Source organism: Labrus mixtus, chromosome 5, assembly GCF_963584025.1.
Source record: "Labrus mixtus chromosome 5, fLabMix1.1, whole genome shotgun sequence".
Taxonomy (NCBI): Eukaryota; Metazoa; Chordata; class Actinopteri; order Labriformes; family Labridae; genus Labrus; species Labrus mixtus.
This window is the reverse complement of record NC_083616.1, coordinates 4,048,954-4,071,591: the sequence shown is the minus strand read 5'-3', so window position 1 is coordinate 4,071,591 and position 22,638 is coordinate 4,048,954. Positions and strand designations below refer to the sequence as shown.

The 22,638-nt window shown below is 40.5% G+C and overlaps 1 protein-coding gene and 1 long non-coding RNA gene across 3 annotated transcripts in view; both read left to right on the top strand.

The window, feature by feature from the left end:
* Nucleotides 1-22,638, top strand: part of LOC132973773 (uncharacterized) — a 390,261-nt gene that overhangs the window by 121,783 nt on the left and 245,840 nt on the right. The window lies entirely within an intron of this gene.
* zgc:162952 (PKc_LIMK_like_unk domain-containing protein) overlaps nt 6,279-22,638 on the top strand; it is a 33,770-nt gene continuing 17,410 nt past the window's right edge. Inside the window, exons 1-2 of one of the 2 annotated variants that reach the window (XM_061037360.1) lie at nt 6,279-6,574; nt 8,520-8,591. In XM_061037360.1, the coding sequence (XP_060893343.1) occupies nt 8,561-8,591 (31 nt within the window). In that variant the 5' untranslated portion in view covers nt 6,279-6,574; nt 8,520-8,560. The remainder of the gene's footprint in view (nt 6,575-8,519; nt 8,592-22,638) is intronic. The other variant, XM_061037361.1, reaches the window with a different exon arrangement.

Sequence of the window (22,638 nt, the reverse complement as noted above, 5' to 3'; positions counted from 1 at the left end):
TATGAATGTTCAAAGACGTGATGAAGGCTGAGACTAGTAACGGCACTTTTGCAAAAAAAAAAAATAATAATAATCAGTCTGAACAGGGCTAGGGGTCTGACAATTTCTGGACATTTTCAGGATTGCATTTGTGAAAACGTCTTTAGAGACTGGTCCGCTGGAAATGTTCCGTATGTGTGATTGTCAATCTTTAAACTTGAAAGTCATAGTTGTTCCATACACACATTTGTTGTGAAGCTAAACTGAAAAAAAAAAAAATTCATAGTAGAAGCTAAATCAGCCAAATCTGATGAGGCTGACCTAATTCTGAGAGGGGAACAGCCCTCGGACAAACATCCAGATTAGAACCCCATCCATCAATACATGCACCTGCAGAAGCACCTTGAACCTCGGCTTTTGAAGGTTGCTATTGAACTGAAGGTTGTAACATCAGAACAAAATATGCAGAGAGAAGGAAGTGTAATGCATTTACCTTGACTCAAACCAATAAGCCATATGCAATCATAATAAGGATTAAAGTCCCTCGTAGCTGCAGCCTCACAAGAACCTATGTCAGTATGTTTGTCGCTGATATAATCCAGCCTGATTTTGGAGCAGGCAGCACTCAAAACTAAATATCTACTGCTGGTGCTTTTACTTCTTCATCCAAAGAGCTGGGGAGTCATATCATGTTATCTCCTTTAGGTCTCCTCTAAAGGCAGATAACATCATGTGTTTAAACCAAAGATGGTATGAAACATCTTTTTTTTCTGCCATTGCATTTATACTACAGTCAGTGTCTGATGGGTTTGGTTCTATTATTTAATTTAAAAAATAATAATATATGGAGATTAAAAAGTCAACTTGCTGAATTGCGCTGCTGCTATATGATACAAAGAGCTTCATGTAATGTAGACTGTTTAGAATAACCTGCAGTGTATTATTGTTCAGGTTACTGTGCCTTTTCTATTTATGCATGTTTGTTGTTGCATCAAACAACCAGCAGGGGGCAGTGTGTGCTATGCAATGAAACGCAGTTTACAGTTTGTTGTGCTGATGTACTTTATGCTGGACATGCAGTGCCTAAAGCAGATAGATTATGGCTTTTTGTTTTGCAGTGATAATTTATCATGTTGTTGTATCACCTGTTGCCTTCTTTGTTGTCCAGACAAAATCAAAGTCTTGGACAAAAATGAAAAAAAAGGAAAGTTTGTATTTATTTATGCCTTGAAAAGCGTTCTCTCTTTGTTGATTTTGTAAAAAGCAAACTTCTGCAAATTAAAAGGAAAACAAGGAACAAACACAAAGTCTGACTGTTGATGTGTTCTTATCCAAACACTCCTCTCTTCTTCTTCTTCAGGCTAAGAGTATGATGGTCGTCTGTTTGTTCATGCAACAGTTCTTCTTCTTTTGTCAAAATCTAACTGTGTTGCTCTTTTTCAAACCTTTTTTATCTTCATCAATTTAATTTTTTGTCGAGTTCATCATGTTTCATTTCAGACTTAAAGGAAGAATTTGCAACATTTTACACATAAACATATCAGAAACCAAATATCTCCTCTGTAAATGTCTCTGAGTCATGACTGTCTACAACGAGTGAGAAGATCGAGTCCTGCCATCTGTACTGTTGTCGGGCTGTGTTTACATCATGTTTACATGGACGGGACGGACAGTACTTAATCAAGAAATGAGTGAGTATATGTAAGTACAAGCATTTCATACGGCATTAAAACAAAATCACATAACAGCAAAGCATGAGCACCTTCCTAATTTGGTCGTAGGCATGATGCTGCAGGATAAGTGCTACAGATGATCAGCGTGCTGACATTCAGAACAACATCATGACATCAAGTATGATCTTACTTTGTACTAGCAGCACCTGCAGAAACAGAAACTACATCATTATTAGACCATTAACACGACTTTGATCAGCTGTTGTTTCCAAGTAACACAAACATCTTCCTGCACTCTTGTTCGTTTGTTTGTCTCCATGGTTACCACTAACCAGCTACCTTGAATTATACATTTATTTTGATGTTTTCATTGTTGTTTATATTTTTTTGTTATCATGCAAACAGTGAAATAAGAGTGTACATGATTAATTAGGACTTAACACTGTTTGCTGTAAAATACTGTAAAACTTTGATTTAAAGCCTGGGCTTTTTTTCATATATATTTTATTTTACATACTTTAATAATCCCTGAGGGACATTCTGGTTTACATTCTGTTATTGAGAGACATGCTTCACACACACATAAGCCCAAAATACACACATGGACAAACAGGACCTGTGGACATGCATTAGTGGAGAGATGTCAGAGGGAGGCTGTTAGGCAGGGAGCGAGCCTTAGCCGTTGTGGGTACCTCCGGTTCCCAACACAAGTCCCTACGGACTGAGCTACTGCCCCCCCTTACTTCAGTTTATGCCTTTATTTGGAACAGCCGTCCATACTAGATGGACCTTTAATCATTTTCTAAAAAATTCATACACAATAAATATGGGACAGACTTTAAAAATATTAAATTTACACTAGAGAGAGAATATTTACCTTTGTACTACATTAGGATATGAATAAACAAATTAAATCACAAATCACTTATTTGTTTTGATCTTTGCTTTAACAGCCCAACCATACCAAGCTGCTGGACTGTGGGGGAGAGAGGGAGACAACCTTGTTAATATATGTTGGATCAAAACGTGCACCAACACCAGGCTAGGAAAATCTACTGGGCCTTAAATTTGAATGAGCTTTTATTTGAAGTTTTACGGTATATTCAGAACACCTGACGGAGTGAAACACATAATAAAAAGTGATGTTGTACTTTCAGTACTCATGGAGTGCCTCTCGCCCAATGAGAATACTGAGCTGGGAACTTACTGATGTATAGCAGTACTTAAAGGAGCAGTATGTAACTCTAACACCTAGTGTTTAAAATGGGTACTGCAGTCCAGATTCTAAACATTGTAGAGAGCTGTCTCTCCCCCCCTCCTCTCTAGAGACGATGCTCACACAGGTCACCATGTGGTGGACACTGAAGCTTCAGTGTTTATCCAGCTCTGCATTGTTCTGTAAACCTTTCTGTGTTCTAACCTCTCTCCATTTTTCAAAAAGCTTCTCCAATATTGATCCTAGTTTGATCACGTTTCTGCTCGTGGAGCTTATTAGAAACATGCAGAGGCTTTTTAGGTCGGGTACAATCACTTCTATCTGAACCACTTCTCTTGCTGCTTCCATCGCTGCAACACCTGTTGACCTGATAACTGCTCTCATATCTGGCAAACTGAGGGACGTCCAAAACAGCCATGTGGGGGTGCCTTAAAACCGCCTACCTTCTCTGGTCCAAACAAATCCAGAGCATTCAGGAGCAGAATCTAAAGTTAGAAGGAGGACATACTGGCTGCTGCATTGTTGTCAGAGAAGACAGCACTTCAACATAGCATGTTTCCTTAATGTCTGATCATATAGTAAGATACCTTTATCATTTCATTCAGTAGATATCTTATAGATTGGACCTTTAAATAAAGTGTGACAAAGTGGGTGAGATAATCTTTCCTTATTCACCACTTGTCCCTTAAATCTTATTTTAATATCAAATCACTTTATTCTTTACAGTCATGTATTTTGCTATAATGTATTTTTTGCTTGTGTAACATTGCAGCATTTACTATCCCGGGTTTGTTTGTGTTAGCATTAAGTTACAGGTCACATCAAAGTATAAATCAACTTAAAGCAAACACACAGTCTTGATTTAGTTCAGTCATTTTTATTTAGTTTCTGGAATAACAATATATCATTGTTTGTCTGTTATCCATACTTACTTTTGTTTGTTCTGTTCTCCAGTTCTCCATGTGGTCCCATGCAGCTAAAGGGGCTGGCCCAGCACTTCCTGGGTATTTATAGGGTTGATGATGTCATCGCTGACATCACTGGGGCAGACCATCTGAAAGGGGTTTTGTTCTCTGAGAAATGTTTTCTGTCTTATCATTTCTTTCTTATGTAAGTTACAGGTCAAATATAATTGAAGTATTTGAAGTTCATTTAGTTGAGTAAATGATCTGATGTTAAAGGTTTAAAGGGTTTATTTGTATTTCTTTGCAGTAAGAGGAAAGTGAAACTCCCTATGTGAGTTGTTCTTAACCCAGGTGCGGCCATTTTGTTAATGGGGCAGTCTATAAAATGAGGAGACATTTGTTCCTGCGGGGGAAGAGGTGAGGACGTGGTGCCTTTAACACAGGCTTTGATCTGATTTAGCTATGTGTTAATTTATCAGATTTTTCTTTGAACTTTTGTTGTTTTATGAAGTTAACACGTGTTGGGATGATCACTGTAAATAAATGCTCACCTCTGAAAAAACATCATCTGCTGAGTTTGTCTTCCTATCACCTTCCAAAACACTTGTGTCAAACTACTTTAATTAAGTATTTGAATAAATTAAAATTTTAGGCAATGGGGAACATGAGAATTAAACCAAACTTAAAATACACATGGAATGATTGTGGTGTTCAGAAGCTGTAAGAATGGTGATAATAAATACAAATTAAAGCTATAAACTAGTCCTACACTGTTGGTTAACAATAGTTAGGAGGTTTTATAAAAACAGAACTATAATCTTAAAACCAGATGGAGTCATTTTGCTGATTTCTGATATCTAAAGCAGCCTGTTGCATATTAAATAACCAGATGAGATGATGGTGAACTAGATTGACTGGAAGCTAATAGCATTAGATTCTGTTTAATGGGCTGCCCCTCGGGCTCATTCTGGCAGCAGAGCCAGTGAGTGGGCTCTGAAATGGACGGCTGCTGCTTCGTGATTCACCGATGTGGCTGAGAATCAGCAGATTGCAGCCTCACAGCAAAAATCCTGCGACACCTACGGCAGCTTCACAACTCAACAATGTTCCACAGAAAACAAACCTCAGCTGAGGACTGCAAGTGCTTTTCTTCTCTGTTAGCAGCGAACAACATATCACTATTCTGAATCACAGGGAGAAGACTGATAAGAGGAGCACATCAGATCATCCACACTTAAAAGCATTAAATTAAAATGTACTTGACTTGACATATTATAGCAGGATCAAGCAGAGATGTCCAATGAGTTAGCACACAGGCAGCAACTGAAGCATCTAGTAGGTACAGGAGCCCCCTCAGCATCAGGTGTGATGAGTCTTTTATTTTGGCCTCAGGGGTAAATCTGGCTCTCACTGTAAATACTCCACAGTTTTAACCAGCTGGTCGCTAACTGAGTCTGATGGACAGGGGGTGTTCCCACACTTTTGGGACTTTGGGGGGCCCAACTGGGGCACTTACTTGTGCGGGGGTGGCCAGAAGTTTGTGTGCACAAACGTGAATAAAGAGCATTTACTTACCCCTTCCCAGGACTCAAAAAAGAAGATCACAAAAAGAAATCACAATTTCAAGTACTCAGGAAACTGCATGCAAAGCCTTGCACACGTCTACTTTGCTAAAATACATTCAACCCAAACATCGCTAGTGAGTGCTTTGCAAGTTCTTCCTGGACTTATTCCTTCCCTAAGAACCTGCTTAATGAAACAGATGTGCACAGTAATTATTTAGAAGTGAGAGTACTAACAGGAGAAAATACATTACACTGACATGTTAAGACAACTACAGCAGCCTGTTGCAACACAGCCAGAAGAGTTTTAGGTTCAGATCAGTTTGGGATTTTGGGGGTCTCGCCACCCCTCTGCTCTGGACACGCCACTGCTTTTTAAGAACAGGTATAGTGGTGCACTTCAACCTCCTGTGGCTCAAAAAAAAAAAAATAGATGACCCGTTTTTTTCTGCCCTTAAGCAATGTTACAATAAAATACACCAAAGCATCTAAATGACAATCCTCCACCAGAAGCTTCACTTGTGATATACAGTATCATAGAGCTGCAGCCCAGTAGCCTGAATTCGCTTGTATTGTTCCTCTGCTCATTTCTCCATTCTCCGCCGAGGGCCCATTTGTCTGTTATTTGTGAGCCTTGTTGTTCGAGTCTATTCATTTCACTGACTGAGTGGGAGTTTATGCTCTGGGCCTGAGCTCCACATTGTTTAAAACACTCCCACCTCTGTGCTGTATCCAGAGAACTTCTGATCAGCACAAAACGCGTTGACTCCACTTCATTATGCACTAATATGTTTGCTCTATAATGAAGACTTTTCTTTTCCTTTTTTTCCGAATACATTAAATCAAAAATAATCGTCTGATATGCATCATGTCATCTCTGTTCTCCTGACAACAACACAGTCCGACCCTCCTGTCAGGCTGCCTGTCTGCTGCTGAGCTCCAGCCGGTCTCCTCTGCTCGTGGGTGGAGTTTCATCCACCGACGCGCTGGAGAGGCTGGTTCCTAAGACAACACATAAAACATGCATTCCCATTTCCAAGGCTTGTCTCACCATAGAGTCACATCCAAGCGAGCAGCAGGAACCTTAATGCACCGCCTGCACGCTGCAAGACACTTTGTCAGAACCACAGCGTTTAATATAAGCGGGACCTCCTGCACGGACAATGACGGAGCCATGATGTGCAGCACTTCACCAAGAACATAAACCCCAGCTGCCTTTTCAACGGAACTGTAATTTATGTAAGTAGACTATGACGTTATTAGACCTGTCTTTGGTGTCGTCTGTGTTTGAACAAACTTTCAATCTGACCATCACCAAACAAACGAACAAGGAGAGTTACGTAAAAAGCGATAGAAACATGTAAACAGGCTACAATTTCAATGATATTCTTTAGTACGTTTAATCCTACTTTTCAACGGGTTAAACATTTGAACAAGCAGGCCAAACATCACTATGATTTACAATTGATTTTCAAATGATCTTCTTAACTATTACAGAAATAAATCTATGAAAAACGCTCTTTAGGTTACAGCAAACTCCATCAATCAAACAATTTGAATTTGTATCGTTACAATTCATATCAAATGTTATCTGCAGACACTTTACAAAAAAGAGCAGGAAAAAGACCCTTCTCTGTTGTATTATTTACAGAGACCCAACATTAATCCATCATGAGCACTAAACAACGTTTAGCAGAAACCTCGAGCAGAACCAGACTCATGCTGAAAAGTCAATAGCTGAAGTACTTCAGAGATTCCCTGTAAACATTTATTATAAACTGAACTGGTTCCCAACCTGGGCACCAGGACCCCCAAATACATCCCAAAGTAAATCTACTGGTTCACCAGCTGCTACATATAATTATTTAGCATATTTAGATGTAAGCTCATAATCTTTCCTAATGGTTATTACTCTGGAGTCTTTTTTATACATTATGAGTTTGAAAATGCAACTTGGAATAATGTACACATTTTTAAATGTCCTTCAAAAAGCACACTCTTAATAAACATGGTTTTATATAAACAATGGGTCAAATAGTAAAGGTGTAATTTGAAGTGACAAACCTAGGACTAATCCTCCCTCAGCTTGAAACAGAGCGTCTCGTCTGTGTCTTTTAAGTCCTAAACAGACTGCTGTTTCAGGGCATGATATTTACGTCCATGTGGACTTTATCAGGACTTTCTCCTGACGGCCCCCAATTTTTCCACAGAAGGTCTGAGTGAGCTGATGTGAGAACATAGCAGGATATATAATCAGGAGAAATCACCTCGAGCAAGTGAGAGGAGGGTGGTGAGGTTTTATTCCCTGCGATTGGTGCAAGAATGAGAAAACAATAAAAACTAAACTCTGAAAAAATACAAAACCGAATGAGACCAAATCATGACACATAGACCGTCTGCACGTGACTGGTACGATCTCTGTGCGTGTAATATAACATCACCAGTATTTTCTTCTCCGCCCTTTTGTTGATATTCTCATTATAGCATCGTATAGCTGACACTGTTGCTGCGTACACCACTTCCAGGTCGTTCTTTTTAAGTCCTCCTAAAAATTCCCTAGAAATTCTCAGAAGTGCGTATGTGAAAATGGCTTTAGATAGCATTTCCAATATGGCCGCTGACATCCTTTGGCTTCAAAACGTCTCTTTAGAGACCAATGGATGACCCTACCTCACTAAACTGTTGCATGTATGTTGCCAAAAGGTCTACAAATGCATATTCAAAAGACAAGAGTGTTAGGCTAACCTGTAGACTTCGAGTGTACTTTGACTTTAACCCTCTAAAAACATTATGAGGAAACACACTCAATGTCTGATTGTCTCCCAAGTTTTAGATCTAATGTCATAGGAGAAGGAAGTCAGTGAGGTACAATCCATGTAGGCTTATTTAACTGCTCCATAAGCATTTTATATATTTGGTTATTTAATGCAACAGGCACTGTTTTGTCCCAGGCAATGCTTTCACCATTGAGAAACATTTTTACTGTTTTTTTATTTAACCAGGATATTCACTCCTATAGCACTTATAGAAACACTGATGTCTGACAGTCATCTCTCCCACTCAGTGTTCATCACAGTGTTCAGTGTGTTGCTTGCTTTGACAGCCCATCATGTGTGTTGTTTCTGTGTACGGTCCCGTCTCTGTTGCTCATGTTCTGTCGCATGTATGTGTGGTTCCTCCTCAGCTGCAGCACAAGACTTCTGGTTTTGTTCCACCAGCCACAAGATGCACATGAATAGCTTATTAAATCAGTGGAGTAAGTATTGAGACTTTAAAATACTTTTCTTTCAAATGTTTACATGTCACATCTGACAGAAAATGCACACATTCTTTGGCTTGTCTGTTTAACAAGAGTCGTCGTTGATGACTTGTATGTGTCAGCGTGGACTCACTTAAAGGTATGTCGTCCACAAAGGGAGATTATCTGACACCCAAGAGACACAACTGTATCCCCTGTCTTGAGCTGTAAACTGTGTGTGCAGTGCTGTATTGCTTGATTTCAGTGTCTCACGTGTTGCAGCATTTGTGCTCTGTGTTTAAAAAAAAAGAGTCGTCCTAAGGATGTTATTGTGTCTTTTAATGAACTGCGCCTTTAAGCAGGTGAATCTGCTACATGCAGTGTTTGTGTTGAGCTCGACATTGTTCTAAAATAGAAACACCTCTGCTCAGCGTCCTGTGTCAGAGAAGAAGTGTCCTGTTACCTGTCCTCCATGTTTAACACTTCCTGTTCAGCCTGTAGGTTATTCGACATCTTACAAACTGCGTCTTGTTACACTTTCCTTTATATTGTCCAATTTTCATACTGACACAGTTTACATCCTCATGTTTATCACAATCACCTTTCAGGCGCTCGTTTTCCTCCTGTTTCTCTGATGCATGCAAGATCAACACCTGCAAGTGAGCTCCTGTTAGCTAGAGCAGTGGTTCCCAAAGTGGGGGTTGGGACCCCCTGAGGGGTCGTGAGACACTGGGAGGGGGGGGTCGCGAGATGCCTTCCAAAAACAAATACGAATTTGAAATTACTTAAAATTGCAGATTTGACCCATTAATGTGAAATAATCCTAAAGTGACAATTTGATGTATCTGTGTTGCTCTTCGTCAATAAAAATGCACACAGACACACTGAAATAATATAATTATTTTAAGGCTGCTCTTAAGTGTTGTTCTAATGTCAGTGTCTGGATAGGCCTATTAGTGCATGCTGCTGTGTGCACAATTAGATGCTTTAACCACTTCCAGGGACAGAGGGGGTTCCCAGTCCCTCACATTGTTATTTTGGGGTTCGCAGGATGTAAAGTTTGGGAACCCCTGATCTAGAGCTACAACCCCAGTGGTAGCTACTATTTTTGTGTCATCAGTTTATTTTTGAACCTATTTCAAAGTAAAGAGGATAATTTTGAGGATAATTGAAGTTCACTGCTGGGATTGTTGCTGTCGTTTCAAGTACATTTACTTGTCCACAACACTTGCCCGTGTTCTCCTCTTCATCTGAATTTAACATCCTGCTCATCCACTAAAACGCCCTGTGTGCTGTCTACAGTCTGTGTGAATCAATGTGAATGCACTAACATGCACTCTACAGAGAATGACACCTGATGATGCTAGATCTAGAAAAAAACATAATTTGTAATCTGTAACACAGATATTGTCATGAGTCATGAGAGTGATGTCAGTATGTTGAAAATGCGATCAAACGTCTAGTATTCGTGCAAGGTTAGGAAGTTTGACTTTACTCTCCACATTTACACGTTATTCTCAACGTGCACAACTTGGTGATGATCCAAGAATAAAACAAATATCTGCATCAAAAATGAGCATTTAATATCAAGTTCCAAAATACTATGAATATTTCTAGTGGATTTAGGCCTGCAGGTTTTACTTATTGCCATTTCGCTGCCACTGTAGTCAATGCTCCTGTTTCCACAGCATGTCAGAAGCGCCCCCCTCTCTGCTCCGTTTCAGATGTGCTGCCTTCCTATTTTTGAAGGAGCTCATTGAAAGCACGCGACAGAATAGAACGACCCGGACAGAAAGTCAGATAAGGAAACACACAGAGCGTCTGGTCATTTCAAAATAAAACACAATAAAGGGCTCAACCTTTTTGTATTTTCCATCACTTTATCAACATTACGTCAAAACAGGCACCATGGCACCTTGTTGTATTCACGTTTTTCTCTCTATTCCCGTGTGATCTTGTAGTTGTCCTGTGATGTTTGTACAGCTGCTCATGGCTGCGACAGAGGAAAACCGTGGCGCTGACAGAACGCAGTGCGCACGGACTATGTGGAAATTGGCATTTATAGCGGTAAATGGTCTTTTTTCAGTAGCCATTTAGCCTGGGTAAAATTAAGAACATCAATGTAAAAGCAGTATCAAACAAAGAAACGTTCTTAAAAACTTTAAAAAAGGTAAAATAATAGTAGATGTTTTTCTGTGTTTGTTAGACTCTAATGCTTAGGCTCGAGGTCATAATTTACCATCTCTTTATTTACCATGTCGTTCCTCTTACATGCCTGGAAAGGCTGGCTACCAGGCTACAGGGTCGTGTTTACACTGCCTCTGTAGGTTACTGGCCTTTGAAAACAGCTCTTAGCGAGCCATCTGTGTTGTCCACCTCCGTCCCTCTGCAAGGACAGGCACCGCCGTTAGCTTTATAAGACTGAGGGAGTCTGAGAGATAGAGAGGGAATCCTAATGAATCCTCTCTCTCTTCTCCCACTTTTCATGCTGATGCCCTTTGACTAGGGATCTCACTGATCACCACCAGTGTCGTGTCCTGTCAGCCCTAAGCCTTCACCTCGCAGATGTGAAATGCCAAGGATAATCTCACCCTGACATGCAGACAAATCCTGTGAAATACTTGCTTTAGCTTTTTTGATGACACCATCTGCATTCAGGTTTTCTATTAAGAGGTTTGGGTGTTACCAGACTATATATAGATATGGACATAGTCCGGGGGACGTCACCCATTGGTTACTGAAGCCCATCGATTACGGTCACCATATTAATAATGCTGTTTCATCCTAGCTTTCAGTCAACTTAACATTAAGCAATGGCTGGAGCTGGAGGCGGGCCTTAAGCCTCCTGATGTTCAGCTACACAACGCCTGTCAATCGGTCAGATCCACCACGCCTCTTTTTTTATGAATACCTCGTATCCTTCATAGAATCAAAACCGATGAGTTATAAAAAAGAATCACCCCTTTACATTTGTGTGCAAACAAAAACATTTGTTATCAGACCACGTTTATTTTTTGAACCAGGCTGTAAGCATGTTTATTTCTGCTTTGAAAATTTGATTTTTGAATGGGTGTGTATGTGAGTGCTGGGGCTTTTGCAGCCAGCCTCAAGTGGACATTAGACGAACTGCAGGATTTTCCACTTCCACAGCATTGGCTTCAATTTTCAAGCCGGGTCTATGCCGCTTGGGTGTAACCCATGTCAGACACATCATCACACCCTTGGCAGTGGTGATAGCAGGGCAGTGCCTTCTGTTTGAAAAACCACAATGATCAAAGAAACATTACTCTACTTTTAAAGCAATCACTCAGTATTTTAAGGAGACACTATTACTCCCATTCACTTTTAAAGCGGCACAGAGAGATAATTATTAAAGCTCCATTGGGTGAGTTGAAAGGTTCCTATTCACCCAGAAAAAAAACATCCAGAATACATCACTAAAAGCCTCTCGACAACATTCACACAGTTAATTTGATGTTTCATGTTCTGGGTTAATGCATGCGTTTGTGAAAGTATCTTCTATGTATTGGTCTGGGTGAGTTTGGGAGTAGATACAATTCAGTGATTGGACGCCATTAAAACTGGTGAATATTGCGGATGCGGACGTAGCGGTAAGAAGATATTGTCATAGTGAGAAGAAACGTCAAGTGGATAAAGTTGTGGAGTAAAACATAGCATCTTCCATCTCTATGTATTTGTTCAACTGTTATTTTTTTAACTTTAGCATGTCTCTTTGATTTGCATTGGTTCCCAGCCTGAGGTCTAGGCACCTGTAGGGGGCGCTAAAGATCTCAGGCGAGTGCTGTTCTGAGATTGTCAAAATTTGATTTGCACATATTAACTTAAACCTGATAACACACTCACTGAATGGTGTTTGCAAAAGTCTTTTGGTAGGAACAAGTGTGTTTGTAGTCCCGTTTTCATTACAGCAGGGTATCACTCTTTCCGTACTGTTCCTTGGAGGACTTTTTTTTAGTTCAGAAGGCCCATGCTGCTTACACTATGTTGGAGGTGGTAAGTAGGTTGCAAAGTTAGCATAAAGTGTAGTGAAAGAAGACAAAAACAAGTAAATGTAAGAAAGACCAAAAATCTTCTTTAACTAAGAAGCTGTTGTCTGGACATGAAAAGCCAAGTAGAGCATTAAAACAAGGGACAGCTGGTAGCCTATAAATGTGCTGACACGGCTAAGGTCTCCCTTTCTTAAAGATAGAATCAGTAGGTTTTACCTAAAAAGTAAAATATAGACTTATACAAAAGTAATGCCGCTCAATCATCACTTATGGGCCGCCATATACTCCATTGGCTCGGGGTGAATTCTCCAGAGAATATCCTGCTGCGTTCTCACCAGCTCACTCATGACCACTCATCAGCTCACTAGGACTTGCTGCAGAAAAAATACTAGGGTGCTGTCAGGAGAAACTCTGGCTGAAGTCTGAGCGGAAAATTCTGCTGTTTGCGTTCACATATACAGCTCCTCCGGCAAATATTCTGAGTTTTTGGCAAGTGTGAAATACCTAGGGCTTTCACGCTTGCTGATTTGAGAATGCAGCAGGTTGTAGATGTTTTGGTTGACTCTGGACTGTTCTGGGTAAAATTCAGCGTTTGGACGCCATTCAGACCAGCCAATATTACATTTGACAATATTCACTTTGGCCAGGGAATATTTTTTTTCTTCAATCATTTACATCTTGTTAGGGTCTGTGCTGGGTCAGTACAGTGTCACCTGTCATTGGATGTTAACTTGGCCAGACCTGATGTATGTTATCATCCACATTTGACAAACATTGCAGGGTTTGCACTAACACTGGGTGAGTTAAGTTGTGTGGTGGTGCGAGGCAGAGAAAAAGGACACACAACATTGTGCTGTTTGCACATTTTGTATGACCTCCAACTGTAGCTCCAGCCCACTCGCACGCCCCCTACAAGTGGCATGTTGTTCTCAGAAGAGATTTTTCTGTGAAAATAAAAAAAGTAGAATGAGGCTTCTCGCTCTGCCAACATTTCCACCAAGTTACAATTTATTTTGTGGGATCAAATCTGCACTGTTTGTGTGGATGCCACAGAAGACCACAGTGTGATCCTGGCTTTTGTGGTGAGACTCAAAAACCAAGATGGCCTGGTTGTCTCTGAAAAAAATCCAATGATAAGAGTTGTTTACAACCCCGAACAACAAACCCACAGCCCCATTACTGCCTGTTAACCGTACACTTTGTCTGTGGTGTGACGTGCGAGTGAAGGGGCCCAGTGGATATTCGCTTACACCCAAGCATCGACATTGTTGACAACTTGGGGTTCAACTCAACTAATGCCTTTTTAATTATTCACTTTTCAAAAAGGAAGGAAGACACTTTCTGAATTCTCATCCATTGAAAAGCAATCAGTCCAACTGAACAGACATTATCAAAGGCTGTAGATGTTTGGTGATAAAGAATCTGAAAATTGGACCTGTCACAGTTGTAACATATCACGTGTGTGTGTCTTGAAGAGCCAGCTGCTCTTACCTGATGACTCCTGTTTTAAGATATCATACACTGTACAGGAGGTGTTAGGTTGATTACTGTAAGCTTGTGTTTCCTGTGCTGTTAGGGTCGCCCAGCAAATAATGCAGCCAAAGTGAATCCAATTGGTAGGCCTGAAAGTCTTGACACTACTATAGTGTAACTAAAACGCGGTTTAAGAATTTGAGATAGTTAAACATTTCATGTTAATTTAAAACAACTCCTATATGTATACCTAGTAGCCTAGTATTGTCTGTCGCCAAAAGAATAGAAAATAAATCTTGGAGCGCTGGACGCTGCACGGAGGCTATGGTCCCCCAAACGGTCGGCCCCGGTTTCGAATCCGACCTGTGGCTCCTTTCCCTAATGTCATTCGCCACTCTCTCTCTCCCCCATTTCTGACTCACTGTCCCGTCTCTAATAAATGACGCAAGAAGCCCCAAAATGAACCTTAAAAAAAAATCATAATGTTTTTTCAAAAAGAATTTTATGGGTGTCCCCAGCTAAGGATTTACATAGTTGAACCTGATTCGGTATTCTGCCTATCGTGGACTGAACATTGCATGTCTTTTTTTGTGTGCTAATTAATCCTCTTGATTCACATAGCAATGTTGGTCTTTTAGTTGCAAATGGCAACCTCCAGTGTGTAAAAATTAGGCCAATGTGATGGCAGCTGCAAAAGCCAAGAGATCCCATCAGGTCCCATATTCAAATGTTTACAGCTGATTCAGTGAATTAATGTGGATCATTAGCTTGTTTCTTTATTTGTACACACTTTACCGGGGTTTAATTTTTATAACTCATCAACATAATTTTATTAAGCCTAGAGTTTTCATATATTTGCATAGTTAGAGGCATCACTGAGTTGACTGACATGTGGATTGACTGCTTGTAGCTGTTTGAGAGGAAGCTTCAGTTCACCTCAGCTCCGTCTCTTAGCCTGTTCTTTGAATTTATTTAAAGAGGACATATGACCCCCCTTTTCCACCTTTTCAAAAAGTCCCCTGTGGTCTAAATGAAACATCTGTGCTGTGCTTTGGTCAAAATATAACATGAATCAAGCACCAGAGGAGGTTTGTGACCCTGTATAAACCAGCTCTCTCAGAACGCTCCGTTTTGGTGTGTGTGTCTCTTTAAATGTAATGACCCCCCCCTGAGTTTTCCCCGTAGACATCACTCCTTCGCTAGAGAGAATAAAAATGGCCGACCTGCGCAAAAGTTTTGCTCTAGGCTTCAGATGGAATCCATGGGTGGAGATACCAGGGGAGGGGAGGGGATTTTTTGTACTATAATCCAGCTTGTGACATCACAAGAAGAGCAAATTTGAAACATAGCATTTTTCTCTGTGTTGTCAGACTTATGCAGACCACAAACAAAGGACTGGATGGATTTATTTCACATTTTGTGGGTCTGTAGACTCTCAGGTTACCCAAATATGTTCAAAGACACTGTGAAAGTGGATTTTTCATAATATGTCCTCTTTAAATAAAGTTGTGTTTTATTTAGTCTAAAGGTTAGCCCTCAACTTTGGTCCATACGGAACATTCTCAACAAGATCAACATTTCACAAATTTGGTGCAGGCATCTAGAGTCCCTATAGAGGATAAAGCCTACTAACATCCGTCATTGTCTTTTCTCCAGCAGCACCAGCAGGTCAAAGTTTTCACCCATCAACTTAACAATCTTAAACTCTAACAAGAGAATATGCAATAAGTTTTTAAAGACATGTTGTTTGCAGACGATGTATATAGGGCGGCCATATGTGGTTTTGAGTTTAATGTCTGCCAATTATTGGATGGTCGTCATGGATATGAACTTTGAGAGATCCATTTGATGTTGTGTCTCTGGATCAAAGTAATTAAAGTGAGACCCTACTTGAATGCAAAAATTCCTTTTGGATTGGATTGGATTTTTTAGTTAACAATAAATCACAAATGGTTAAATGTAGAATGAGAAAGTGACGAAGACCCTCCTCTTTAATCCATAATTACTGAGACTATATTCCCTTCAGCATCATTGCATTAGGAGATGTACCTCAGGCGAGAGCACATTACAGCTACTGCAGAAACAGTCCTGTATTGTATCTGAGCGTGCTTTCAGCCTTATTTATACCGTTTATTGGGTTTGACATGAGGATGGTCAGGTAGAAAGAGTGAGGAAGGAAAATAAAACTTTTACTAAGTTGTTGTGGCTTAAGAGCTGACGGCTTAAAAACAAACGAAATAGTGTAACCTGAGTTAAGACACGAGGGTGAGGAGATAGAGAGTGAGGTCATTGGAGCGGAAAGACACAGAAGAAGAAATGTATAATGTATCACTTCCTGAGAGACATGAGACCAGAGGTGCTGCTTGTCAACAGGCAAGGCTGGCAACTGCTTGGGGCGCCAGACCATGGGAGCTCACAAACTGAAACCAAAGCATGTGGCCCAAAATGTATAAATTTTGCAATGACAGTGGGACCTCCCTTAGGGGCCCCCATTTGACAGCACTCACTCTTGTTGCCCTGCTAAGCGTGGCTTGCATTATTCCTGTGAAAACCAAAGTTTGTCAGTGATGAGAGAAAAATTAGAAATGATGAGGAATTAGCCGCCTATAGGAGAGAACAAAAAGAGGAAGAGGAGTAAGCGTCGGGCTGGCAGTCATAATGGTGATGAACGCTAGTTGCAGGGCTCCCCAATTGATTTTTGCTTTAGGGGCCCCAACAGACTCTAGAATCGCCACTGCATGAGACTGTTCCAAGGAACAACCTCCGAGAGCCAGGGTTTGGATAATACTCTTTATATTCACGGTGATGTCATCACCCTGAACTGTATACTTTGTACAAGACCAAGTCAATACTGCATTGGTTGTGCAGCTGTATATTGTGATTGATTTGCATTAGTTGCTCTGATGGATCCACACATTGTAGCCTCAGGCTAACAGCATAGACCAGTGGTTCTTAACCGGTCTAGCCTCAGGACCCACCACCAACTCCTTAATAAGAAATCGGGACCTGCATTTCAGATATTTTTCAAACCAATGAGAATGCAGTTTGGACCTCAGACGGTACAAAACATATGACAGATAGATAGATAGATACTTTATTGATCCCGAGGGAAATTCAAACAGAACAGAACAAACAGATGAAACAAAACAAACATATTTTAAAAGTGTTTTTTCTTTTTTTGACTTTTTGACACTTTCCAGGCACACTTTCACGACCCACTGAAAACCACTCCAAGACCCACTTTTGGATCCCAACCCACAAGTTGAGAACCACTGGCATAGAGGATGAAAATAAACTTTTTTTGTCACCTAAATTAGAAATACAAAATGATCTTCAGCTGCATCAGGCATGAAGGCATGAAGGTCTAGCACACCAAACAGTGTCACATACATAATGTCATGTGTCATTGATGTGTAGCGTGTTGCACAACCTCAGATCTCATGTGAGAGTAGTTCACACTGAAAATGGGTCAGTGTGTGTATAGGAGCACACCTCAGAGCCGTGCTGCGATGGAAACACATGACCCTTTTAGGACAACCTAAATTTGATTTAATGTCGGTAACACTTCAGAAGTAATAATCGAGTTGCAATGAAGTAGATCAGTTAAAAATAATACAAGGATATCAAAAATATAATAACGCAATAGTATGTTTTTCACTTCATTACACAAATAAAAAATCTTATATCCACAATAGATAATATGCAGTTTACTCAATCAACAGAGTGTTGTAGCCTTTTTCAGCAAATTGTTTTGGTTTCATGCCTTGTTCAGTGAAGCACATTTTTGCCTTGCGTGACTTGCACGTGTTTGCCTGCAGGAGAGTTTGTATTTATTTATCAAAATGACGTTGGGCTTGGATTCATTGTTTAATCCAGAGGGATTTTCGCTCAGTTTATTTCAGTGCTCTTGCGTTCTTTACTCGCCGACTCGTGCCCACTTTGATGTCCTGTTAGTTACAGGTCTAGTTTGTCTCTGGTGTCAGTACAAGGACACCAACTACCAGCTTTCAGTTGCAGCTTGGGAATCGACCATCTGTCTGTCTCCAGGGAGACACAGTTTTACTCTTTTGTATGGTTAAAGTAGGCCCGACCGACTGCTAGTGTTATACAATGAAACTCAAATGAAATGATATTTGACTGGTGAATAAATCTAGTAATATCGGCACATAACTGGGATAAAATTAGTCGATACCGATAGACGCTGGAAATGCTAATATTGGCCGATATTATCTGCTGGCCGATTAATCGGTCAGGCTCAAAAGCTGTACTATGAAAGCAAAATCAACCTTGCTGTGATTTCTTTGCAATAAGCAGGTCAATGAAGATGCCTAAAGAATCACTTATTGATGCAGATTTGTAAAAAAAAACAACTAAATCTCAACAAACTAAACTAAAAACCAACTCCTGTGAAGAAGCACAAGACCTGGTTATTCACTTGATTTGAATAATCCAGCACAAAATTAAATTACTGATGTCTTTGAAATATGAAATCAATCAGTACAAATCTGCCTCACTTTTAGATAACTTTTAACACACTTAGGCCTCAAAACTTACTACACACTTACTTTATTGCTCTTGATTAAACCTTGTTTCCAGCATCACCAGTTGAGAGCTGAGCCAAATTAACACAACGACTCTGAGCAGCAACTTTCAAATGCCCCTCCAGAAATCTGCTGCTCAACCATATACCCAGCAACACTACAGCCCCCACTACCACACAATCAGAGAAGGGGTATGCAATGTGAAAAGCTGCTGTGGCACCAACGGAGAGGCTAAAGTAGAGCCAGATCTAACCAGATTTTTTTTGCTTGTACACTTACTGCCCTGGGCTCTTTACAGATCTCTAATGGTTAACCCAGATTGAGAGGGAAACAAATCCCTCTGAAACCATAAACTTACACCTCTGGAGTCTGGACACAAACTCTGACAGGAAACAAACTGCACTGGAGCATAAAGGAGAAAAGAACTTTCAGAGATTTCATTCAGGAGTCGGTAAGACATAAATAATAAGCCAAGAGACAAAGCATGAATATTTTTGCCTGTGAGGTAAAGATGCTGTCCAAGTATTTTGTCAATACATGTTTTGTTTTGTTTAGCTGTATGAGGATTGTACCTCGATTTTGGGGTCACAGTTCAGTATGAGTTCAGTTCAACATGAAAAAAAAACCCACCAAGAAGTCCCTGATGCATGTTTCTAAGTTTCTCTGATCTATGTCTTACTGACATTAGTGCAAGTCACAGTTTGTACCAGCTTTTATTTCAAAGTACTTTTTAGTTGGTAGAACATGTAGAAATAGAAGCTATGTGTCATATCTATGGTTTATGAAGAGTGCAGTAAACTTAAAGTGGCACGTGTCCATCCATGTGTTGTTAGTTTATATGACAGCAGGTGCAGCAGTTAATCGTGCTCAATCTGTTGTAGGCCAGTAAAAGACAACAGTCTGTTTTATGAGACATTGACGCTTGATCACTTTAAATACACACTTGAAGTCCTCTAATAATGTATAGGCGCACATTGCCATAAAATGTTTTAACTTTTGGTAAAGTCTTCGACCCAGGTGGGATAAGTTGTTGGACACGTCTTCCTCTTATGCCTCGTTCTGGTGACGAGCACCTCTGGTGATGCCGTCTTATATTTATTAGCATGTTTGCAGTTTTTCCAAAGACATACTGAACTGTGAACCTGAAGTTTCCTCTTACAAAAAGAAGCAGGCAGGTCTTACAGCTCCGCCATGTCATCTTGCTGCCATGTGTTTTTCTTCTTTGTGTGTTGTTTAATGTAAGTAAACAGATGTGATTTACAGAAATGACCACCACCTGGATTGCCTTTTGTCTCCACTCGGACGTATTCGTCGTATGATTAAATGCACCGAACCATGACATCTGAACTGTGGCTGTTCAGGGCGAATACAAATACACTTAAAGCCCTAATATTTAGTTTCTTTTAGAAGCCTCATAAGACATTATAACTCCAGTAAGACATGTATAATTCTAAGATATAATTACTTAATTTCAATATAATGTTAAATCTGGTTGTTTTGCATTTTACCAGTCGGTTTCTTTCTGAGGTGAGTTCTGTAAATACAAAGTTGTTCATGTTCTGCAACTCTTCCATCTCTCATCATTGCTGCATGCACCACTGTGTGTTGGAGACATCAGTGTGGAGCGAGCCTCACCTATGTGTGCTCTTGCTGTCCGTTATTGAGCATATGTCAACCAATCTGACATGTCACAGACCCCTACCCACCACCTCTGCCTTACAGACCTGCAGACGAAAGCAGAGCTGTGGTTCTGAGGCGAGCGTCACTTTGCTTTGGAAAACCCATGAAGCAAATACCAAGTGTGGCTTGGCTCAGGCCACTTTGAAGTGCTTGGCTTTGATGCAAGGCCTGGAAATGTCATGACTGGAGGGCTGTTGAAGGCAGATTATTGCTCTGCCGTTGTGCAATTTGCCCTTAACATACTTTATGCCTAAAGTTGATGTGGCTAAAAAAATGTTCAAAAGTTATGTATTCTTTAAGTGCTCTGATATGGATTTACTGACTATTGCCATAGAGAGCACATGGACATTACCTGTTATTTATGGTAAATAGCGTTAGCCATTCACACACTGATGGAAGAGGTTTCTATACAAAGTGACCATCAGAAGTTGCTAATCCCATTCATACACCGCAGACGAAGCAACTTGGGTCTAAGTGTCTTGCCCAAGGACTCAAAAGATATGAAGCTGCAGGAGCTGGGGATCGAACCCCGACCTTCTGGTTTGGAGGTGACCGACATTACCAACTGAGCCACAGCTGCCATTGAAGTGTGCTTGTACATTTCAGATTCAACAGCTTAAGTCCCCTGGGGAGTGTAATTGTCACCATGTTAACTAAAACATATTGGTGTAAACAAGAGCAGATTTTTACATCTTTTTTTACATGGTGAGATTTCTTGTCATTTTTTCTGAAAGTAGTCACCACGTTGATGTCATAAGATGACCTCAATCTTTCTTTTTGGGACTTGAATGTACGCAGCCCTTCAGTGCTGCTCAGGAGTCTACAGTTTAAGTGTGCAAAGACACAGAATGAGCATACACATATCTGAAGACGAGCTAACTTCACCTCCCAGTCTGATGCTGGAACATTCCTCAGAGACAGTCCTTGTTGTGAGAGACGCAGCTCTTTGGAAACATCTCACCATGGTGTGAAAAACTTTTACCTGAGAGGTTTTATGAGCGTCATTATCAACTGGTTGGACGTCAGTGTGGCGATGTCTAACCCTGATATTCCTGTTGATGTGCGGCGTCAGACGCAGGTCAGACTCGCAGCAGGTTGTGATGATGACCTTCCCTCACAGTCAGACATTTTTCCTCTTATGTTGCATGTATAACCTTCCCATTGCATTTTGGGAGGAACACAAACCTTGGGCTTCTGAAGGATCACGTTGTCACTCATGTGCAAGGTCTTTGAGTTGAGAGCAGCCAAACAGCCAGATGAAATATTGTTGATGGTACGTGCTGTTCTACATTCTTCAGGGCGGTGAATGTGTGTTACGCTATGGTTATTATAAATGTGGATTTGCTTCATTTTCAGAAATCAGGAAAAGTGGTCAACCCAAACTACAGGCTTGGAAATCTTCAGAATGACATAACACTTAGAAAATCTATGTTTTTCCATTTTGTGGTCATCATGGGGCATGATGGGACATTACGTGAGCTCATGGGGCTGGAGCTGACAGATGAGGGGAAAAAGAGAGGGGTAAAGCGGAAAGAAATGGAAAAAGGAATGTGGAACAGAGAATTTGAGAAGAACTGAAAAAGAAAGATGAAACTGCAATAAGTGAGTATTTTAGGCTTTTTAACTGAAGGATACAGAAAGGAAACGTTCTGTCAACATTGTAATTCTCTTTGTAAAGAGGTTTTTCTTTTGTTAATGACTTACTTTAAAGCATGGTTGGTAATTTCCTCCAGATACACTTTTTAAGATTTTGGTTGAAATTGTCTTTAGGTCCTGACAGAGATTAATAACTCATGTTCTCTGAAAAAGGAACAAAGAAAATCCGTTATCTGTATCAGTTGTAAGCCTGTAAACACTTCGACCAATGTCTGCCACGAGGTACCAATCTGATGAACCAATCAGACGCCTCCCTGTCTCCCTGATCGTTCTCTACCCCTTATGTGCACGAGCCTCAGTCAAAGCATGAGCTGAGGTCCGCTTCTGGACCAATGGCGCTCATTCATGTAAGTGAGGGGGCGTGGCTTTTGAGGGGGCACAGAGGGGAGGGGGCGGGTGCAGACGGAGCACTGAGGGAACGCTACTTTCAAAATTATGCTAGTTTTTGAAAAATTACCAATCCTGCCTTTAAATGCTTTCTTTTGTTTTTGTAAAATGTTTTGTCTTTATAAGTTAGAACAGCTGAAGAGGGACAGGAGGGAGGAGAGAGTGTGGGTTGACATTCAGGAAACGGCCGAGGCCATGATTCAAACCCACGGCTGCTGGGACAAGGTCTATATCCTCCGTACATGGGGCGCGCGTCCCTGATTTCATTTTTAAAGTTTTATTGACAAAATAAATAACTGACCGACTGTAACACTTCAG